This window comes from Microtus oregoni, unplaced genomic scaffold, assembly GCF_018167655.1.
Source record: "Microtus oregoni isolate MIOR12 unplaced genomic scaffold, Mior012 000105F_ref0000443, whole genome shotgun sequence".
Classification (NCBI taxonomy): Eukaryota; Metazoa; Chordata; class Mammalia; order Rodentia; family Cricetidae; genus Microtus; species Microtus oregoni.
This window is the reverse complement of record NW_024544720.1, coordinates 2,846,667-2,864,185: the sequence shown is the minus strand read 5'-3', so window position 1 is coordinate 2,864,185 and position 17,519 is coordinate 2,846,667. Positions and strand designations below refer to the sequence as shown.

At 37.5% G+C, this 17,519-nt stretch overlaps 1 protein-coding gene across 2 annotated transcripts in view; it reads left to right on the top strand.

The window, feature by feature from the left end:
• Positions 1 to 17,519, top strand: part of LOC121443343 (rho-associated protein kinase 1-like) — a 129,092-nt gene that overhangs the window by 73,329 nt on the left and 38,244 nt on the right. For both annotated transcript variants that reach the window (XM_041645072.1, XM_041645071.1), the window contains exons 13-16: positions 2,917 to 2,965; positions 6,855 to 6,990; positions 8,275 to 8,366; positions 8,455 to 8,701. In XM_041645072.1, coding sequence (XP_041501006.1) covers positions 2,917 to 2,965; positions 6,855 to 6,990; positions 8,275 to 8,366; positions 8,455 to 8,701 — 524 coding nt within the window. The remainder of the gene's footprint in view (positions 1 to 2,916; positions 2,966 to 6,854; positions 6,991 to 8,274; positions 8,367 to 8,454; positions 8,702 to 17,519) is intronic.

Genomic DNA, 17,519 nt, shown 5'->3' with positions numbered 1-17,519 from the left:
AGCCTGGTCTACAAGAGCTAGTTCCAGAACAGCTAAAGCTGTCTAAAGCTACAGAGAAACCTTGTCTCTAAAAAACCAAAATAAATAAATAAATGACCGAAGAAATTTTTAAAAGTATCTGGTGGTGTTGGTGATACTGGGTTTGAGGAAAAAATGAGAATAGCCATGAGTGAATAATAGTCATATAAAAGCTAGGCTGTGAGTTTGAGGCCAACCTGGTCTGCAAGAGCTAGTTCCACGTCAGGCTCCAAAGCTACAGAGAAACCCACACCTCAAAAAACAAAAACAACAACAACAACAAAAAAAAAATCATATAAAAATTTGTAACCTCAAGAAATGGAAATGACCAGTTTAATTAACTAGCTTTTAGGAGGCTGAGGAAGAGGATTAAGAATAATAGCCTATTTAGGCACTCAAATAATTTTAGTTACATTCATTCAACAAAGATTTCAGTTTGTGTCAAAATAATGTGTATACCAACAATGTAGTGCTAAATAAAAGAAGATATAGCCCCTCTTTGTGTGGAGTTTGTAAACATAACGGAAGAATTATGAATTAGTATGGTATATGGTAAATTAGGAGAAATGATACAGGAGCATATTAGAAGTATGCAGTGTTTGATAGCCCACATATGTAATCCCAGCACTGAGGAGGCAGAGCAGGAAGATCACAAGTTCAAGGCTAGCCTGGATTTTATATACAACCATGTCTGCTGCCTTAAAAAAAAAAAAAAAGACCAAAAAAAAAAATGAGGGTTGAATCAGCAGATACCTATCCTACTTTATTGGATGTTTTGGGCTGGAGAGTTGGCTCAGAGGTTAAGAGCATTGCCTGCTCTTCCAAAGGTCCTGAGTTCAATTCCCAGCAACCACATGGTGGCTCACAACCATCTGTAATGAGGTCTGGTGCCCTCTTCTGGCCTGCAGGCATACACACAGACACAACATTGTATACATAGTAAATAAATATTTTAAAAAAATAAAGACCAGAGCTGGAAAGTCGAGTAGCAAGAGTAGTAGGAAGTATTAAAGTCCAGGAATTATACTTATGTGTAGGCCTTGTAAGGGAACCTGATGAGCTGTTAGATAAGAGTGCCAGAGAGAAGCTTAGGCGAGTATGCAAGGTCAGAATATTAAAGGCCCTTTTTTTTTAAACCAGATAAGGGATTTGGAATTTACCGTGTGGTATGATAGAAATACACTAAAATCACTAAAGAAGTAAAAAATGGTTATCCATCATCCACTGACATTTAGGCCAGGTGGGCATGGCAACTACCTGTAATCCCAATACTCAATAGATATGGCAGAGTTGAAATCTTTTGGGCAAGCTGGCTACCTAGTCTGGGAAAAACTGACAAACTCTGAGTTCCCAGACTCCCTTTAATTAAAGAAATGGTGCATAATCAAGGAAAACAGCTGATGTCAATTTCACATCTGTGCACCTGCACACACATACCCACAAACATACACACCTACAGATTAAAAATAACTCCCAAGGTATTTGGCAATACTTGGCCTTTTTTTATGTTTTACTTAATGGGTTATAAAACATGAGTCAGGGATACTAATTCCCTGTTGATATATAGTACTTGGGCATTCTAGAAGAAAAGCAATAGTATGGAAGGGAGCCATATAGTAGTTTTGAATGTGTAGAATGAGGAATTTGAGACATTCACATGAGTACATACGTACACAGGATGTGTAGAATAGTGATTCTCAACATTGCTAATGCTGTGACCCTTTGATACACTTTCTCATGTTATGGTGACCCCCTCAATCATAAAATTATTTCATTGCTACTTCATAATTTGCTATGATTATGAATCATTATGGAAATATCTTATATGAAGGCTATCTAACATGAAGAATATCTGATATGTGACTCCCAAAGAGGTTGTGACCCTCGGGTTGATTCCCACTGTGTTAGAAGGTCAGAACTATTCTTAGAGCCAAAGAAAACAAATTGTGGCTTTAATACTCTTTGAGTAGATCTCAGAATTTTGCCTGCATTGTCCATTGGTGCACTTATTTGCTGTGTGGCTTTTTCATCATTTACTTAATGTTTTACAGCAGATTGAATGACTGACTTTTACTTGATAGCAATTATTGTATTAAGAACTTGATGAATACTTTTGGGTGGTGGTGGGTTTTGAGTTAAGGTTTCTTTGTGTATCCTTGACTGTCCTGAAACTCACTCTGTAGACCAGGCTGGCCTCAATTTATAGAGATCTGCCTGCCTCTGCCTCTTGAGTGCTGAGATTAAAAGCGTGCAGCACCACTGCCTGGTAGTTGAAGAATTCTTAATCTGAGGTCCTTAGACTTTCTCCCCAAGAGTACAGATGTACAGTTTGATCTCGGAGGAGAAAAAGTAACCATTTTCCTTCAATTTATTAATATTGTATATATCATTGCAGAGGCACATGTTTTTGGTAATTATGTGTGTGAAGGATATTAGACTGGAACCCAGCTGAGATCATGAGGCATACAGCAAGCAAGCAAGCACTGTTATTGCTGACCCATCTTTCTGGTTCCAGAGTATACTTTTTCTTTTCCCCAAGCAACAGTCTACAGATAATAGACAGTAGCCATGAGTTTTTGCCAACAGGAGTCAAGATGTTTTCCAGTATTACTATTGCTGCATTATCTGTGCATATCACTTATATTCATCACGACTTTAAATTATTGCTACTGCACCATGCCATTTAGTATATTAATAAGTAACTCTTTTTGATATAATTGGTTTCTTTTAATCATAGTAATATGTATGCCTTTAAAAAAATACATTTATTGTTCCACAGAGAGAGAGAAAAAATTTTTTAAGAAAATCAAGTGAAAAAGAAAAGAATGTGGGTGTTAACATAACACTGGGTAATGAAAGTAAATGTATTTATAATCTGTACTGTTTTTGTTTTTGCAGAACTTCAAACATAAAACTAGACAAGATAATGAAAGAATTGGATGAAGAGGTACTTTTTAGTTTACTAAGTATTTTTTGTCCCCTTCGCAATGATCATTTCTAAAGAAAATTTTGAGATCCCAAAACTTAACCAGAAAATTAAGATAAAAATTTTAAAATTTTACCTTAGACTCTAGGTTCAAGAGTACAGATTATAGTTTAGTTTTTTTGTACAGCTTTATTCTATGACCATGTTGAAATTTTAGTACATAGATTTCAGTTTTGTGGTTTTTGATAGTTGAAAAGCAAAAAAGAAGCAAGAGATCAAAAATAGAAGCTGCAATTATGTCAGAAGAGACAGATTAAGAAGAAAATATGAAATATTTCAAAATGATTGATATAGACTTGATACCACATAACAAGGAGGGCTTAGAATTGGATTTAAAAGTGTTCATGTTTTTCCTGCCAGCCTGGTTCCATTAGCAGAGAAACAGCATTTCCTACTAGATACTTGTGTGCAAATATATAATAGATTTTTACATTTAGTTAAATTTTGTACTGTGTGTGATGACTTTCCTAGGCAGAAACAGATAATCTTTATAATTCTAGTGTATAATTTCCTTTTTTTTTAAGATTTAACTTTGATAAATTTCTTTGTTGTATTTTTCTTTCCTGAGGTAAATGTATCTATTAGTGGTGTTTTTCCCTTTAACTTGTGGCTTAGGATATAAATGTAGTCATCTAAAGATTTTGGACAGCATTTTACCATTAGCTGCAGGTCAGTATGAGCTTAGTCTCGGTTAGCACTGTATATTTCATTCTCAGTGTTTCAGAGAATCAGTCCTAAATTCAGATGAACTAGGTTTAAGTTACTTAGCTTTCTGAATTCAAGATCGAGAGACTGTCTTAATTCTTAAATTAGCATAGTCCTACTTAAGAGAGGCAAAACTCTTCCCTCTTCTTACCACCAAGTATAGCTAAAACTTCTATACATTAAATGTAAAACAAATGTGAAGAGATCTTGAAAATGTGAAGAAACCTACACCTCTTGGGGGTATTTGATTCCCAAGAAAAACCACAAGGATGTGGGACCGAGGCTGTACATCAGTTTATAGAGTGCTTATGTAGCATGAGTTCAGTCCTCAGGACCTCATACAGGAATGGTAGCACAAGTATATAATCCTAATACTTGGGAAATGGAAGCTGAGGAACAAAAAGTTTAAGGTCATCTTCAGATGTTGGCAAGTTCAGGACTAGCCTGAAACACATTAGACTCTGTCTCAGAAAATAAAATAAATAGTACAAATACTATGGGTCTCCCCTCCACCAGCCTCAAAATTCAAGAGCAGACTTTATAGAATACAACTACATCATTAACAACATCTATTCAGTTGTGGCAGAATATACATTCTTTTCAAGGGGTTAAGGACCACATGCCAAGACAGATCTATACAGAGCCATAAAGTAAGCTTAAAAGAATCAGAATGTCCTGACCAAAATGTAATCAAGTCAGAATGAGTAACAGTCAGCAGGAAAAATAAACACATGGAAGTTAAATGATGAAAAGAGACACTCCGAAGGGGGATGAAAAATACATTGGAATGTTAATTTTTTGAGCTGTTATGTTTAAAAAAAGGTTGAAGCTTTTCATTATTGAAAAGCTTACATAATGAAGTCAAAATACAAAATCAAAATTTGTGAGATGCAGTTAACACAGTACCTAAGGAGAAGATTATAGCATACATGTTTATACTAAAAGAAAAGTCGCTAATGACTAATCGTAACAGAAGCAGTGAAAAGGATAAAAGCTGAGGTCCGTGCAATTGGAAATGACAGTGAAGAAAATAGATGGAACAAAAGAACTTGTTTGAAAAAATCCACAAAATTGGCAAACATCTAGCAAGAATGACAAAGGGAAAACAGAACCATCATCATGAATGAAAGCAAGTGTAAGGAATGATGTTAACAATTCTAAACATGTTGTTTAAATGAATTAAGTTATTGCAAAACACCCAACATGCCATAAGTCACACAGTGTAAAATAGGTAATTTCATTATTGGTGTATAACAGTAAGGAAAGTGAACCCATGATTTTAAGACTTCCCACCCCCACAAAAATGTGATCTCAGTGACCCAGTAACTTTACTAGAGAATTCTGCCAAGTTTAAATGAAAACACCTCCATATAAGAACACTTCCTAATTTATTTTGTTAGACTGATAACCTTGTACCAAATCATAGTCTACAGAGAAAACTAGGGAACACTATCACCCACAAATGTAAGTCCTTAGCAAAACATTAACATAGATCTCAGCAGCACATAAAAAGATAATATATCTGACTATAGTTTATTTCAGAAATGTAACATTCATTTAATATTTTAAACAATCAGTGTAATTCACTATATTAATAGTCTAAAGAAGAAAAACCAAATGATCTTACCAGTTGATACAGAAAAAGCATTAACTAAAATGCAGTATCCATGGTAAAAATGAGTTAGAAACTCAAGTTGATAAACAGCATATATTTAACATATAGTTCATTTTGCTTCATACCTAATTATAAAAGAGTACATGCTTCCCTTAAAGTCTGTGATAGCAAAAACACATCAGTTCTCATCATTATTTAGCCAGTACTAGAAGTTAGAGTCAGGACAATAAATCATATAACCAAAAAAAGATCAGAAAGGAAGAGCTAAGCCTGTAGAGATGTTTTATGCAGGAGACACAATGGTTTGTTTAGAAAAATGGTAACTGTAAGTGATCAAAACTGGCCAGGCAGTGGTTGTGCATGCCTTAATCCCAGCACTTGGAAGGCAGAGGCAGGCAGATCTCTGTTAGGACAAGGACAGCCTAGTCTGTATAGTGAATTTCACAGAGAAACCCTGTCTCAAAAAAAAAAAAAAAAAAAAAACCTGATCAAAATTGCATGATACTGACTGAAGACTATCAGGAAAACAGAATGAAGAACAGAAATAAACCCTCAAAGTTATGGCCCACTAACCTTTGACAAAGTTGCAAAAGCATTTCAGTGGAGTAGGAGTTCTTTAAACAAACAGTATTGGAGTAATTGTAAGCCAAGAAAGATCTGAACCTTAATGTGTCATGCCTTGTGACCACTAACTTAATTGTAGGTTTAAACGTAAATGTAAAGGTGATGACTCGTGCTTATAATCTTACCGCAATCTCCTGCTTGCTGAGATTATCCATGTGTGGCTCAGTAGGCAGAGGCTCTTGTATGTAGACCTAATAACCTGAGTACCACCCTACATCCTATAAGGTGGCAGGAGGAAGTAGATTTCTAAGAGTTGCCCTCTAACCTTCACACACACAATGAGTTTAAAGTTAAAATTGCAAAATCTTAGAACTGGAAAAATGGAGATCTATATCACCTCTACAAATCTTTCTGATAATATCTTACATAAAAGTTAGTGGTTGCTTATAGATGGGAAAATCTAGAAAAGCACCTAGTAAAGCAGAATATTCTGATGCCAAGTCTTAAATGTAAAAACAAAGCAATGAAAACTGCCAACAGTGGTGATGCTGTTGATGGTAGTTTAGACACAGAAGATGATCTGTGTCTAGATCAAGTAGGAGAGTCTCACGTTTTTGTAAGATACATGCTTTATCTGTTACTGCAAAGCTGTCATTACAGTGTACTGCATGAGACTCAGGATGTGGCTGAGCATGACTGTACCCTTAGTTTGGTAAAGCAGTGCAGAGACAGATGAGCCATAGTCTCAGTGAGAGACCATATCTCACATGACTCGTGGAGAAACAATAGAGGAAGGGACCTGATAGCTATTACATCCACACGTATACTGTAGCCACAACGGGAAAGGATAGAATATGCAATCTGATTTTAAGCAAAAATTGCATCTTAAGGTTTCATCTGAAATATTTTTAAAGAGCAGACTATCAGTATTGTTTGCAATTGTAACTGTTCTCATTATAATTTTAGGGGAATCAAAGAAGAAATCTAGAATCTACAGTGTCTCAAATTGAGAAAGAAAAGATGTTGCTACAACATAGAATTAATGAGTATCAAAGAAAAGTGGAACAAGAAAATGAGAAGAGAAGAAATGTAGAAAATGAAGGTAAATTTTTTTTTTTTTTGAAAAAATGCTTGACTAGGCCGGGCAGTGGTGGCGCACGCCTTTAATCCCAGCACTCGGGAGGCAGAGGCAGGCGGATCTCTGTGAGTTCGAGGCCAGCCTGCTCTACAAAAGCTAGTTCCAGGACAGGCTCCAAAAAAAGCTACAGAGAAACCCTGTCTCGAAAATCAAAAAAAAAAAAAAGAAAGAAAGAAAGAAAAAAGAAAAATGCTTGACTATCTAGGCAAACACTACCCCTGAACTAGAAGTTTATTAAGCAATTTGATAACAATGATTTATTTCTAATTTATTTTATAAATGTACTTATATGTATATATGATGTATACATAAGGCTCTTCACATGGGATTGATAAAAATGTAATATACTCAGTGATATAAAGATATTGAATTATTAGCTTAACAGAAGAAAATAAATCATGTCATTAAATATGTATTTCCATAGATATACATGTGAAAACATGTGTATGATATATTTAGTTCCATCTTAGATTATTGATTCATAGAGTGTCCTAAGAAGGCAGAAACTAATAGTAGTTCTGGGAGAAGAGCCAGTTAAGGAAGAAGAAACAGGGAAGAATCCTTGTTATACTATTTACTATGTTTTGATTTTTCGCCATTTTAAAAATACTGAATTATTCAAGTAACTTTACTGCTCAACAACAAATAAAAAACTACCTTTATAACTGAATGTGGTGGTACATTCCTATATACCAGCACTCAGGGGGTTAAGGCAGGAGGGAGAGTCACTTGAGCTCTTGTGTTTGAGAAGAGCCAGCAGGGCATGGTAAATCAAATCTCAAAGCAAAGGCCAGGGCACTCAGCAAAAGGAATTTTGAATTTTTGCACCAGTAGATTGGTCACATGAAGGCCATAAAAGAATCTAGAATGCTATAATAACAGAATCAAAGCTGTCTTACTCTGTATTATAAAATTCAGTTTTGCTTGTTGTTTTTTGTTTGTTTTTCAAGACAGGGTTTCTTTGTGTCTCCCTGGTTGTTGTGAGTCTAGCTCTGTAGACCAGGCTGCCCTGAATTCACAGAGCCGCCAAGTACTGGGATTAGAGATGTGTATCACCACTGCCTGGCAATGCTCTATTTTTTGATGGATTTAGAATATAAAAACTTGTAAGATAGAATGTGATTTGGGGAGTGGGAATGGACCTGATTTCACTGATTGTTGTCGTCCAAGAATAAATTTCATTTTTTTAAAAAAAAAATTCTTTTTTAATAAAAGCATGTCATATCTACATACTCTTTGACTTTCTAGTCTCCACACTAAAGGACCAGTTGGAAGACTTACGGAAAGTGAGTCAGAGCTCACAGCTTGCTAACGAAAAGTTGGCACAGTTACAGAAACAGGTAAGTTCTTCAGTGGGGTCTTTTTAAAATCATAGTTAATTAAAAGAAACATGATCATGTTTGGTCAAAATTCTTTCTTTTTTAATAGTTAGAAGAAGCCAATGACTTACTTAGGACAGAATCAGACACAGCTGTAAGATTAAGGAAGAGTCACACAGAGATGAGCAAGTCAATTAGTCAACTAGAGTCCCTGAACAGAGAATTACAAGAGAGAAACAGAATTTTAGAGAATTCCAAGTCACAAGCAGACAAAGATTACTACCAGCTGCAAGCTATATTGGAAGCTGAGCGAAGAGACAGAGGGCATGATTCTGAAATGATTGGAGACCTTCAAGGTAATACTTTTTCTCATGTAAAGTATATGGCACATAAAATTTACCATTTTAAGTTTTTGTTTTATTTTATTATTATTGTGATCTGTGTGATGCATGATAGGCAGAGCTGTGTGTTGCCATGGGGTACATATTGGTGGGGTGGTCAGAGAAAACTTGGTAGAGATAGCTCATTCTCTCTACCTTAACTTGGTTTCTCGGCATTGAACTCAGGTAGTTAGGCTTACGTGGTAAGCCTTTACCAAAAAAGCCATCTCATCAGCTCCCATTTTAAGCATTTTTAAGTGTATATTTCAGTTTCATTAAATACATTCAACATTACTGTACATCTGTCCACAAATCTCCAGACCATTTTTATCATCCTATAGTAATTACTTATTACACAGTAACACTCATTCCTTCCTCCCTGCAGTGCTCTATAGCCACCATCTTACTTTCTGTTCCTGGGAACTTGACACTCCATGCTCCTCATACAAGTAGAAATCAGTTTTCACCCTTCACTTTTTTTTAAACTGATTTTTATTGAGCTCTACATTTTTCTCTGCTCCCGTCCCTTCCTATACCCTCCCCTTCAACCCTTTCCCAAGGTCCCCATGCTCCCAGTTTACTCAGGAGATCTTGTCTTTTTCCTTCCCATGTAGATTAGATTTATTTAAGTCTCTCTTAGAGTCCTCACTGTTGTCTAGGTTCTCTGGGATTGCGATTTGTGGGCTGGTTTTCTTTGCTTTATGTTTAAAAACCACTTATAAGTGAGTACATGTGAAAATTATCTTCCTGGGTCTGGATTACCTCACTCAAAATGATGTTTGCTAGGTCCATCCATTTGCCTACAAGATTCAAGATGCCTTTATTTTTTTCTGCTGTGTACTACTCCATTGGGTAAATGTACCACATTTTCCTTATCCATTCTTTGGTCGAAGGGCATTTAGGTTGTTTCCAGGTCCTGGCAATGACAAACAGTGCTGCTCTGAACATAGTTGAGCACATGTCCTTGTGGCACGATTGAGCATCCTTTGGATATATACCTAAAAGTGGTATTTTTGGGTCTTGAGAAGGTTGTTTCCTAACTTTCTGAGAAACTGCCACACTGACATCCAAAGGGGTTGTACCAGCTTGCATTCCCACCAGCAATGCAGAAGTGTTCCCTTTTCCCCACAACCTCTCCAGCATAAGTTGTCATCAGTGTTTTTGATCTTGGCCATTCTTACAGGTATAAGATGGAATCTCAGAGTTGTTTTGATTTGCATTTCTCTGATGACTAAGGACATTGAACATTTCCTTAAATGTCTTTTAGCCATTTTAGATTTCTCTGTTGAGAGTTCTCTGTGTAGGTCTATACTCCATTTTTTTTTTATTAGATTATGTGTTCTTTTGATGTCCATTTCTTGAGTTCCTGGTATATTTTGGAGCTCAGACCTCTATCTGATGTGAGGTTAGTGAACATCTTTTCCCATTCTGTAAGCTGTCATTTTGTCTTGTTTACAGAAGCTTTTCAGTTTCAGGAGGTCCTATTTATTAATTATTTCTCTCAGTGTCTGTGCTACTGGGGTTATATTTAGGAAGTGGTCTCCTGTGTCTTCAAGTTTACTTCCCACTTTCTCTTCTGTAAAGTTCAGTGTAGCTGGCTTTATGTTGAGATCTTTGATCCATTTGGATTTGAGTTTTGTGCATGGTAATAGATATTGATCTATTTTCATTCTTTTTATTTATTTATTTATTTGAGACAGGGTTTCTCTGTGTTGCTTTGGAGCCAGTCCTGGAACTAGCTCTTGTAGACCAGGCTGGCCTCGAACTCACAGAGATCCTCCTGCCTCGCAAGTACTGGGATTAAAGGCGTGAGCCACCACCGCCTGGCCTATTTTCATTTTTCTACATGTTGATATCCAGTTATGTCAGCACCATTTGTTAAATATGCTTTCTTTTTTCCATTTGATATTTTTTTGCTTCTTTGTCAAAAATCAGGTGTTCGAAGGTGTCTGGATTAATATCCGGGTCTTTGATTTGGTTCCATTTGTTCTCCTGTCTGTTCTTATGCCAATACCAGACTGTTTTCAGTACTTGTAGCTCTGTAGTAGAGTTTGAAGTCAGGCATTGTGATGCCTCCAGAAGTTCTTTTATTGTACAGGATTGTTTTGGCTATTCTGCGTTTTTTTGTTTTTTGTTTTTGTTTTTTTTTGCTATTCCATATGAAGTCTAATACTGTTGTAGTAGGAGCGGCGGGCTGCGTCCCCGGCACCCGGCTGCCCCCACGGCTAGCTTTACCCGAAATAATTACACGGAAACTATTCTTTTAAACACCGCTTGGCCCATTATATCTAGCCTCTTTTAGGCTAACTCTCACACCTGGACTAGCCCATTTCTTATAATCTGTTTAGCCCACGAGCTGGCTTACCAGGAATGATCTTAACCTGAGTCTGCCTGGAGTGGGAGAATCATGGCGACTCCTTGACTCAGCTTCTTTCTCCCAGCATTCTGTTCTGTTTACTCCACCCACCTATGTTTTAACCTATGAGGGCCAAGCAGTTTCTTTATTGCTTAACCAATGAAATCAACAGATTATATATGACACTCCCCCATCATAATACATTTCTTTCAAGGTCTGTGAAGAAATTTATTGGGATTTTGATGAGCATTGCGTAGAATCTGTAGATTGCTTTTGGTAAGATTGCCATTTTTACTATGTTAATTCTGCCTACTCACGAGCATGGGAGATCTTTCAACTCTCTGGTGTCTTCTTCAGTTTTTTTCTTCAAAGATTTAAAGTTCTTGTCATACAAGTCTTCCACTTGTTTGGTTATTTACTCTGGGATATTTTCTGTATTTTGTGGCAGTTGTGAAGGGTGATGTTTCTCTGATTTCCTCAGCCCATTTATCATCTGTGTACAGGAGTGCTACTGACTTTTTTGAGTTAATCTTATATCCTGCTATATGACTAAGTGTTTATGGGTTGTAGAAGTTCCTTGGTAGAATTTTTGGGATCACTTATGTAAGCCATCATATATCAGCAGCTGTTGAAATAGGAGCGGCGGGCTGCGTCCCCGGCACCCAGCTGCCCACATGGCTAGCTCTAGCTTATGCCCCGAAATAATTACACGGAAACTGTATTCTTTTAAACACCGCTTGGCCCATTATATCTAGCCTTTTCTCAGCTAACTCTCGCACCTGGACTAGCCCATTTCTAATAATCTATGTAGCTCAACATCTGGCTTACCAGGAATGATCTTAACCTGCGTCTGCCTGGAGTGGGAGAATCATGGCGACTCCTTGACTCAGCTTCTTTCTCCCAGCATTCTGTTCTGTTTACTCCTCCCACCTATGTTTTAACCTATCAAGGCCAAAGCAGTTTCTTTATTGCTTAACCAATGAAATCAACAGATTGATATATGACACTCCCACATCAAGCAGCAAATAGTGAGAGTTTGACTTCTTTTCCCATTTGTTTTTCCTTGACCTCCTTTTGGTGTCTTACTGCTCTGAGTAGGTCCTCAAGAACTATATTGAATAGAGAGTGGACAACCTTGTCTTGTTCCTCATTTCAGTGGATTCGCTGGGAATTTCTCTCCATTTAGTTGGATGTTGGCTGTTGGCTATTGGCTTGCTGTATATTGTCTTTATTATGTTTAGGTATGTTCCGTGTATCTCTGCTCTCTCCAGGACCTTTATCATGAAGGGATGTTGTATTTTGTTGAAATCTTTTTTGGCATCTAATGAGATGATTTTTATTTTTCAGCTTGTTTATATAGTGGATTATGTTGACAGATTTTCGTACATTGAACCATCCCTGTGCCTCTGGGATGAAACCGACTTGATCATGGTGGATGATGGTTCTGATGTGTTCTTGGATTCGATTTGCTAGTATTTTATTTAGTATTTTTGAATTAATGTTTGTGAGTGAGATTGGTCTGTAATCCTCTTTCTTTATTAAGTCTTTTCTGTAGTTTTGATATCAGGGTAATTGTAGCCTCATAAAAAGAGTTTGGCAGTGTTCCCTCTGTTTCTATTGTGTGGAATAATTTGAGGAGTATTGGTATTAGTTCTTGTTTGAAAGTCTTGTACAATTCTGAGCTGAAACCATCTGATGCTGGGCTTTTTTTGGTTGGGAGACTTTTGATGACTATTTCTATTTCTTTAGCAGTTATAAGTCTGTTTAATTTGTTTATCTGGTCTTGATTTAATTTTGGTAAGTGATATTTATCCAGAAAGTTGTCCATTTCCTTTAAGTTTTTCAATTTTGTGGAGTACAGGTTTTCAAAATATGATCTGATGATTCTCTGTATTTCCTCTGTGTCTATTGTCATGTCCCCCTTTTCATTTCTGATTTTGCTAATTTGGATATTCTCTCTCTGCCTTTTGGTTAGTTTGGATAAAGGTTTGTCTGTTTTGTTGATTTTTCTCTAAGAACCAACTCTTTGTCTCATTGATTCTTTGTATTGTTTTCTTTGTTTCTATTTTGTTGATTCAACTCTCAATTTGATTATTTCCTGCAGTCTAGTTCTCTTGGTTAAATTTGCTTCTTTTTGTTCTAAAGTTTTCAAATATTCTGTTAATTGGCGCATGTGGGATTTTTCCGGCTTCTTTATGTAAGCATTTACTGCTATGAACTTGCCTCTTAACACTACTTTCATTGTGTTCCATAAATTTGGGTATGTTGTGTGATCACTTTCATTGAATTTTAGAAAGCCTTCAGTTTCTCCTTTTATTTCTTTCTTGACCCATTGATGATTCAGGTGAGCATTGTTTAATTTCCTTGTGTTTGTGGGTTTTCTGGAATTAGTATTGCTATTGACTTCTAGTTTTAAACCACGGTGATCTGATAAGATACATGGGGTTATTCCAATTTTTTTTTGTATTTGTTGAAGTTTGTTTTGTTACTGAGTATGTGTTAAATTTTTGAGAACGTTTCATGAGGTGCTAAGAAGAAGGTATATTCTTTTCTGTTTGGATGGAATATTCTATAGATGTCTGTTAAATCCATTTGAGTCATAACATCTGTTAGTTCCCTTATTTCTCTGTTAATATTTCGTCTGACTAACTTGTCCAGTGGTGTGAGTGGGGTGTAGAAGTCTCCCACTATTATTGTGTGGGTTTTAATGTGTGATTTAAGCTTTAGAAGTGTTTCTTTTACATATGAGGGTGCCCTTGTATTTGGGGCATAGATGTTCAGTATTGAGATTTCCTCTTGATGGGTTTTTCCTGTGATTAATATGAAATGTCATTCTTTGTTTCTTGATTGATTTTAGTTTGAAGTCTATTTTGTTAGATATAAGGATAGCTACATCAGCTTGTTTCTTAGGTCCATTTGATTGGAAATTTTTTACCCAACCCTTTACTTTGATGCAATGTCTGTCTTTGAGGTTGAGGTGTGTTTCTTGTATGCAGCAGAGGGATAGATTTTGGGTTTTTTTAACCCATTCTGTTAGCCTGTGCCTTTTTATAGGTGAGTTGAGTCCATTTACATTAAGGGATATTAATGACCAGTGATTGCTATCTCCTGTTAATTTAGTTTTTGTTGTTGATGATGTTATTTTGTTTTCCCCTTTTGTGGGATTTTCTGCTCTGAGATCATCAATTGTCTGTGTTTTTGTAGCCAACTTCTTTGGGTTGGAGTTTTCCTTCCAGTATTTTGTATAGGGCTGTGTTTGTGGCTAGGTATTGGTTAAATCTTGTTTTGTCATGGTTTAATCTTGTTTTGTCCTTCTATGGTATTGAACGTTTCACTAGGTATAATAGTCTGTTCTGGCTTCTGTGTTCTCTTAATGTCTGGATAATGCTTGATTACAGCCTTCTAGTTTTCATTGTCTCCAATGAGAAGCCAGGTGTAATTCTGATAGGTCTGCCTGAAAGACCCCCGGAGTGGGGAGACTCTCATTCAAGTCTCAGGATAACACGACCACCCATGAACTCACGAGAGACAGTCCTTGCTGCAATCACAGGAGGTTTATTGACAGGACAGGGACCAGTGCACTGGGCCTAAAACTCATTTCCCACACGGGGGTAGAGAGTTCGACTCGAGTAGCTGGGAGAAGGGGTATTTAAGGGGAAAAAAACCACAACCTAGTAATCCAAAGGGGGCAGGGAGGGCGTCAGTGGTAAATTCCGAAAATACCAGTGATAATCACAAGGGGGTAACTCCCTGTTTCTCAAGATTATAATCTAACTTTATAGTCAGCCAGTTCCTGGAACAGAGTCACTGAACCGATTAACCTAGCTTTTTGGTTCTTCTCTCTGTGCTAGATTTTTTTGGCTCTACTCTTTCTGCTAGAAGGGTCTGGATTTATCCAGGTCTTTCATGCCTTTATATGTTACTTGGCCTTTTTCCTTTGCAGCTCTTAATAATCTTTCTTTATTCTGTATGTTTATTGTTTTGATTATTATGTGGCGAAGGGACCTTTTTTATTTTTTTGATCCAGTTTGGCATTTTGTAAGCTTCTTGTAACTTCATAGGCATATCTTTCTTTAGATTGGGAAAGTTTCCTTCTGTGATTTTTGTTAAATATATTTTCTGTGATTTTGAGTTGAGCTGCTTCTTTCTTCTTTCTTTCTTTTTTTTTTTTTTTTTTTTGATTTTTTGAGACAGGATTTCCTTGTAGCTTTGGAACCTGTTCTGGAACTCACAGAGATCTGCTTGTCTCTGCCTCCCGAATGCTGGGGTTAAAGGTGTGTGCCACCACCACCCATCTTGAGTTGAACTTCTCCTTCTTCTATACCTGTTATTCTTAGGTTTGTCCCATATTTCCTGGATATTTTGGGTTAAGCTTTTGTTAGATTTAATGTTTTCCTTGACTGACGAGTCTATTTTTTCTATTGTATCTTCAACACTTGAGAGTCTTTCTTCCATCTCTTGTATCCTGCTGTTCATGCTTGTGTTTGTGGTCCTGATCGTTTTCTCATGGTTTCTGTTTCTATAATTTCCTCAGCTTGTATTTTCTTTATTTCAGTTTTCAAGTCTAATGAATCGTTTATTTCATCTGTTTGCTTGCTTTTTCTTTGTTTTCTTTAAGGGATTTCCTGATGTCTTCTAATTGTCTTTTCCTCCATTTCTTTGAGGGAATTTCTCGTTTCCTTTTTAAGAGTTTCAAACATTTTCCTGAAGTTATTTTTTAAGGTCATTTTCTACACTTTATCTATATTTGGTTGTTCAAGTCTTGCTGTTGTAGGGTCTTTAGGTTTTACTGGTGTCGTGTTGCTCTTTGTGGTGTTGCATGTGTTCTTACCTTTTCTACTCATCTTTTCCTCTAATAGGTGTGATTGGGGCTGTCTGTGATTCTTTTGATTAATCTAGGTGCCAGTGAATCCAAGGCTCAGATGGTTGTTCCTCATAGTGCAGTTAGTGCCATGGTTCTAGTTACCCCGTTGGTCACTCAGTGTTCCTGGACGTCACTCAGCTCTCCCGGGCTGTGCTCAGCTCTGTTAGACCTGCTAGATCTAGCCTAGGTTATGGGCTCAGACCTGTCTCTGTAAACGTCCTGGTCTGAATCCATTCCCGCAGAGGTCCCTGGTTTGTGGTTGGTCCTGTAAAGGACTCTGGCTCTGGTCTACTCCCTCAGAGTTCCCAGGCTTGGGTGCGCGCAGACCTAGAGAGGACCTGGCTCAGACTTATTCCCTCTGAGGTCCAGACTCATGCTCGGACCCACAGAGGTTTCTGGTTCCTGACTATTCTCTTGACATTCCAGACCTACACTTGGACCCACAGAGGTCATGGCTCAGGCCTACTCCCTCTGAGGACCAAGACTCACACCTGGACCCGCAAAGATCTCTGGTTCCTGCCTACTCTCTTGGAGGTCCCAGATTCACGCCCAGACCCACAGGGGTCCTGCCTTAGGTCGACTCTCCTGAAGGTCCCGGATTCAGGTTCAGACCTGCAGCTTTCTCTGGCTCTGGCTCACTTGCTCAGCGGTTGTCCCCCTGTACCTGCTCTTGTGGATTTTGCTGTCTCAGGTCTGCTCTTGCCCAGGTTGCCGGCTTCGTTGTGTCTGTAAATGTCCCGCCACTGATTCCGGTCCTGCTCCTGTGGAGCTTGCTTTCTCAGGCGCACTCAGGCCTAGGTCACTGGGCCAGTTCTACTTCCGCAAATGACCCTGGTCTGGATCCACTCCTGCTCTCGTGGAGTTCACTGACGCCTGCTGTTGCCCCGGTCACTGGTTCAGTCTACCCTTCACTTTTTATCTTTAAATTTTGTTTTTAATTATTTGCAGGCTAGGGATCAAACCTGGGGTTTTAGTAATACTAATTACCACGTAAACTATAATTCCAGTCCTGTTCTTTAACTTGTGTTTAAAAACCTATGAAGTGTTTAATTTAGCCACTTTTGTTTTTTTTGATTTTTCGAGATGGTTTCTTTTTGTGCCCTTGACTGTCTTGGAACTTACTCTGTAGATTATGCTGTCCTTGACCTCTCAGAGATCTGCTTGCCTCTTCCTCCTGGGCGCACTGGGTTTAAAGGTGTGCACTACCACCACCTAACTAATGTAGCCACTTTTTAGTATAAGGCATTTTTTATATCATTGCTCTAATAGGAAATGATTTGGTAAAGTTTGAAGTGTTATAGTCTATAAATTGGCATAGTGTCTGTATTTGTGATCCTTTGTGAGTTGTTTCTGTGAAGTAATTTTTATAGCCAAGTTTTTGAATATTGGTTGAAAAACTTGCCTATATTTTAAGTCTTATTTGCAATTTGCCTAATGCACGCGGAGGGTTATCACTGCTAAATCTAAGGAATTCCTCAGTTGTGGAAACAAGACCCCTTGTAGGGAAAAAAAAGGGTACTAGGAAAGGTTGGTATTCGAGTTATTAGCATTCTTTGTGGAACTAAAAAGCAGAC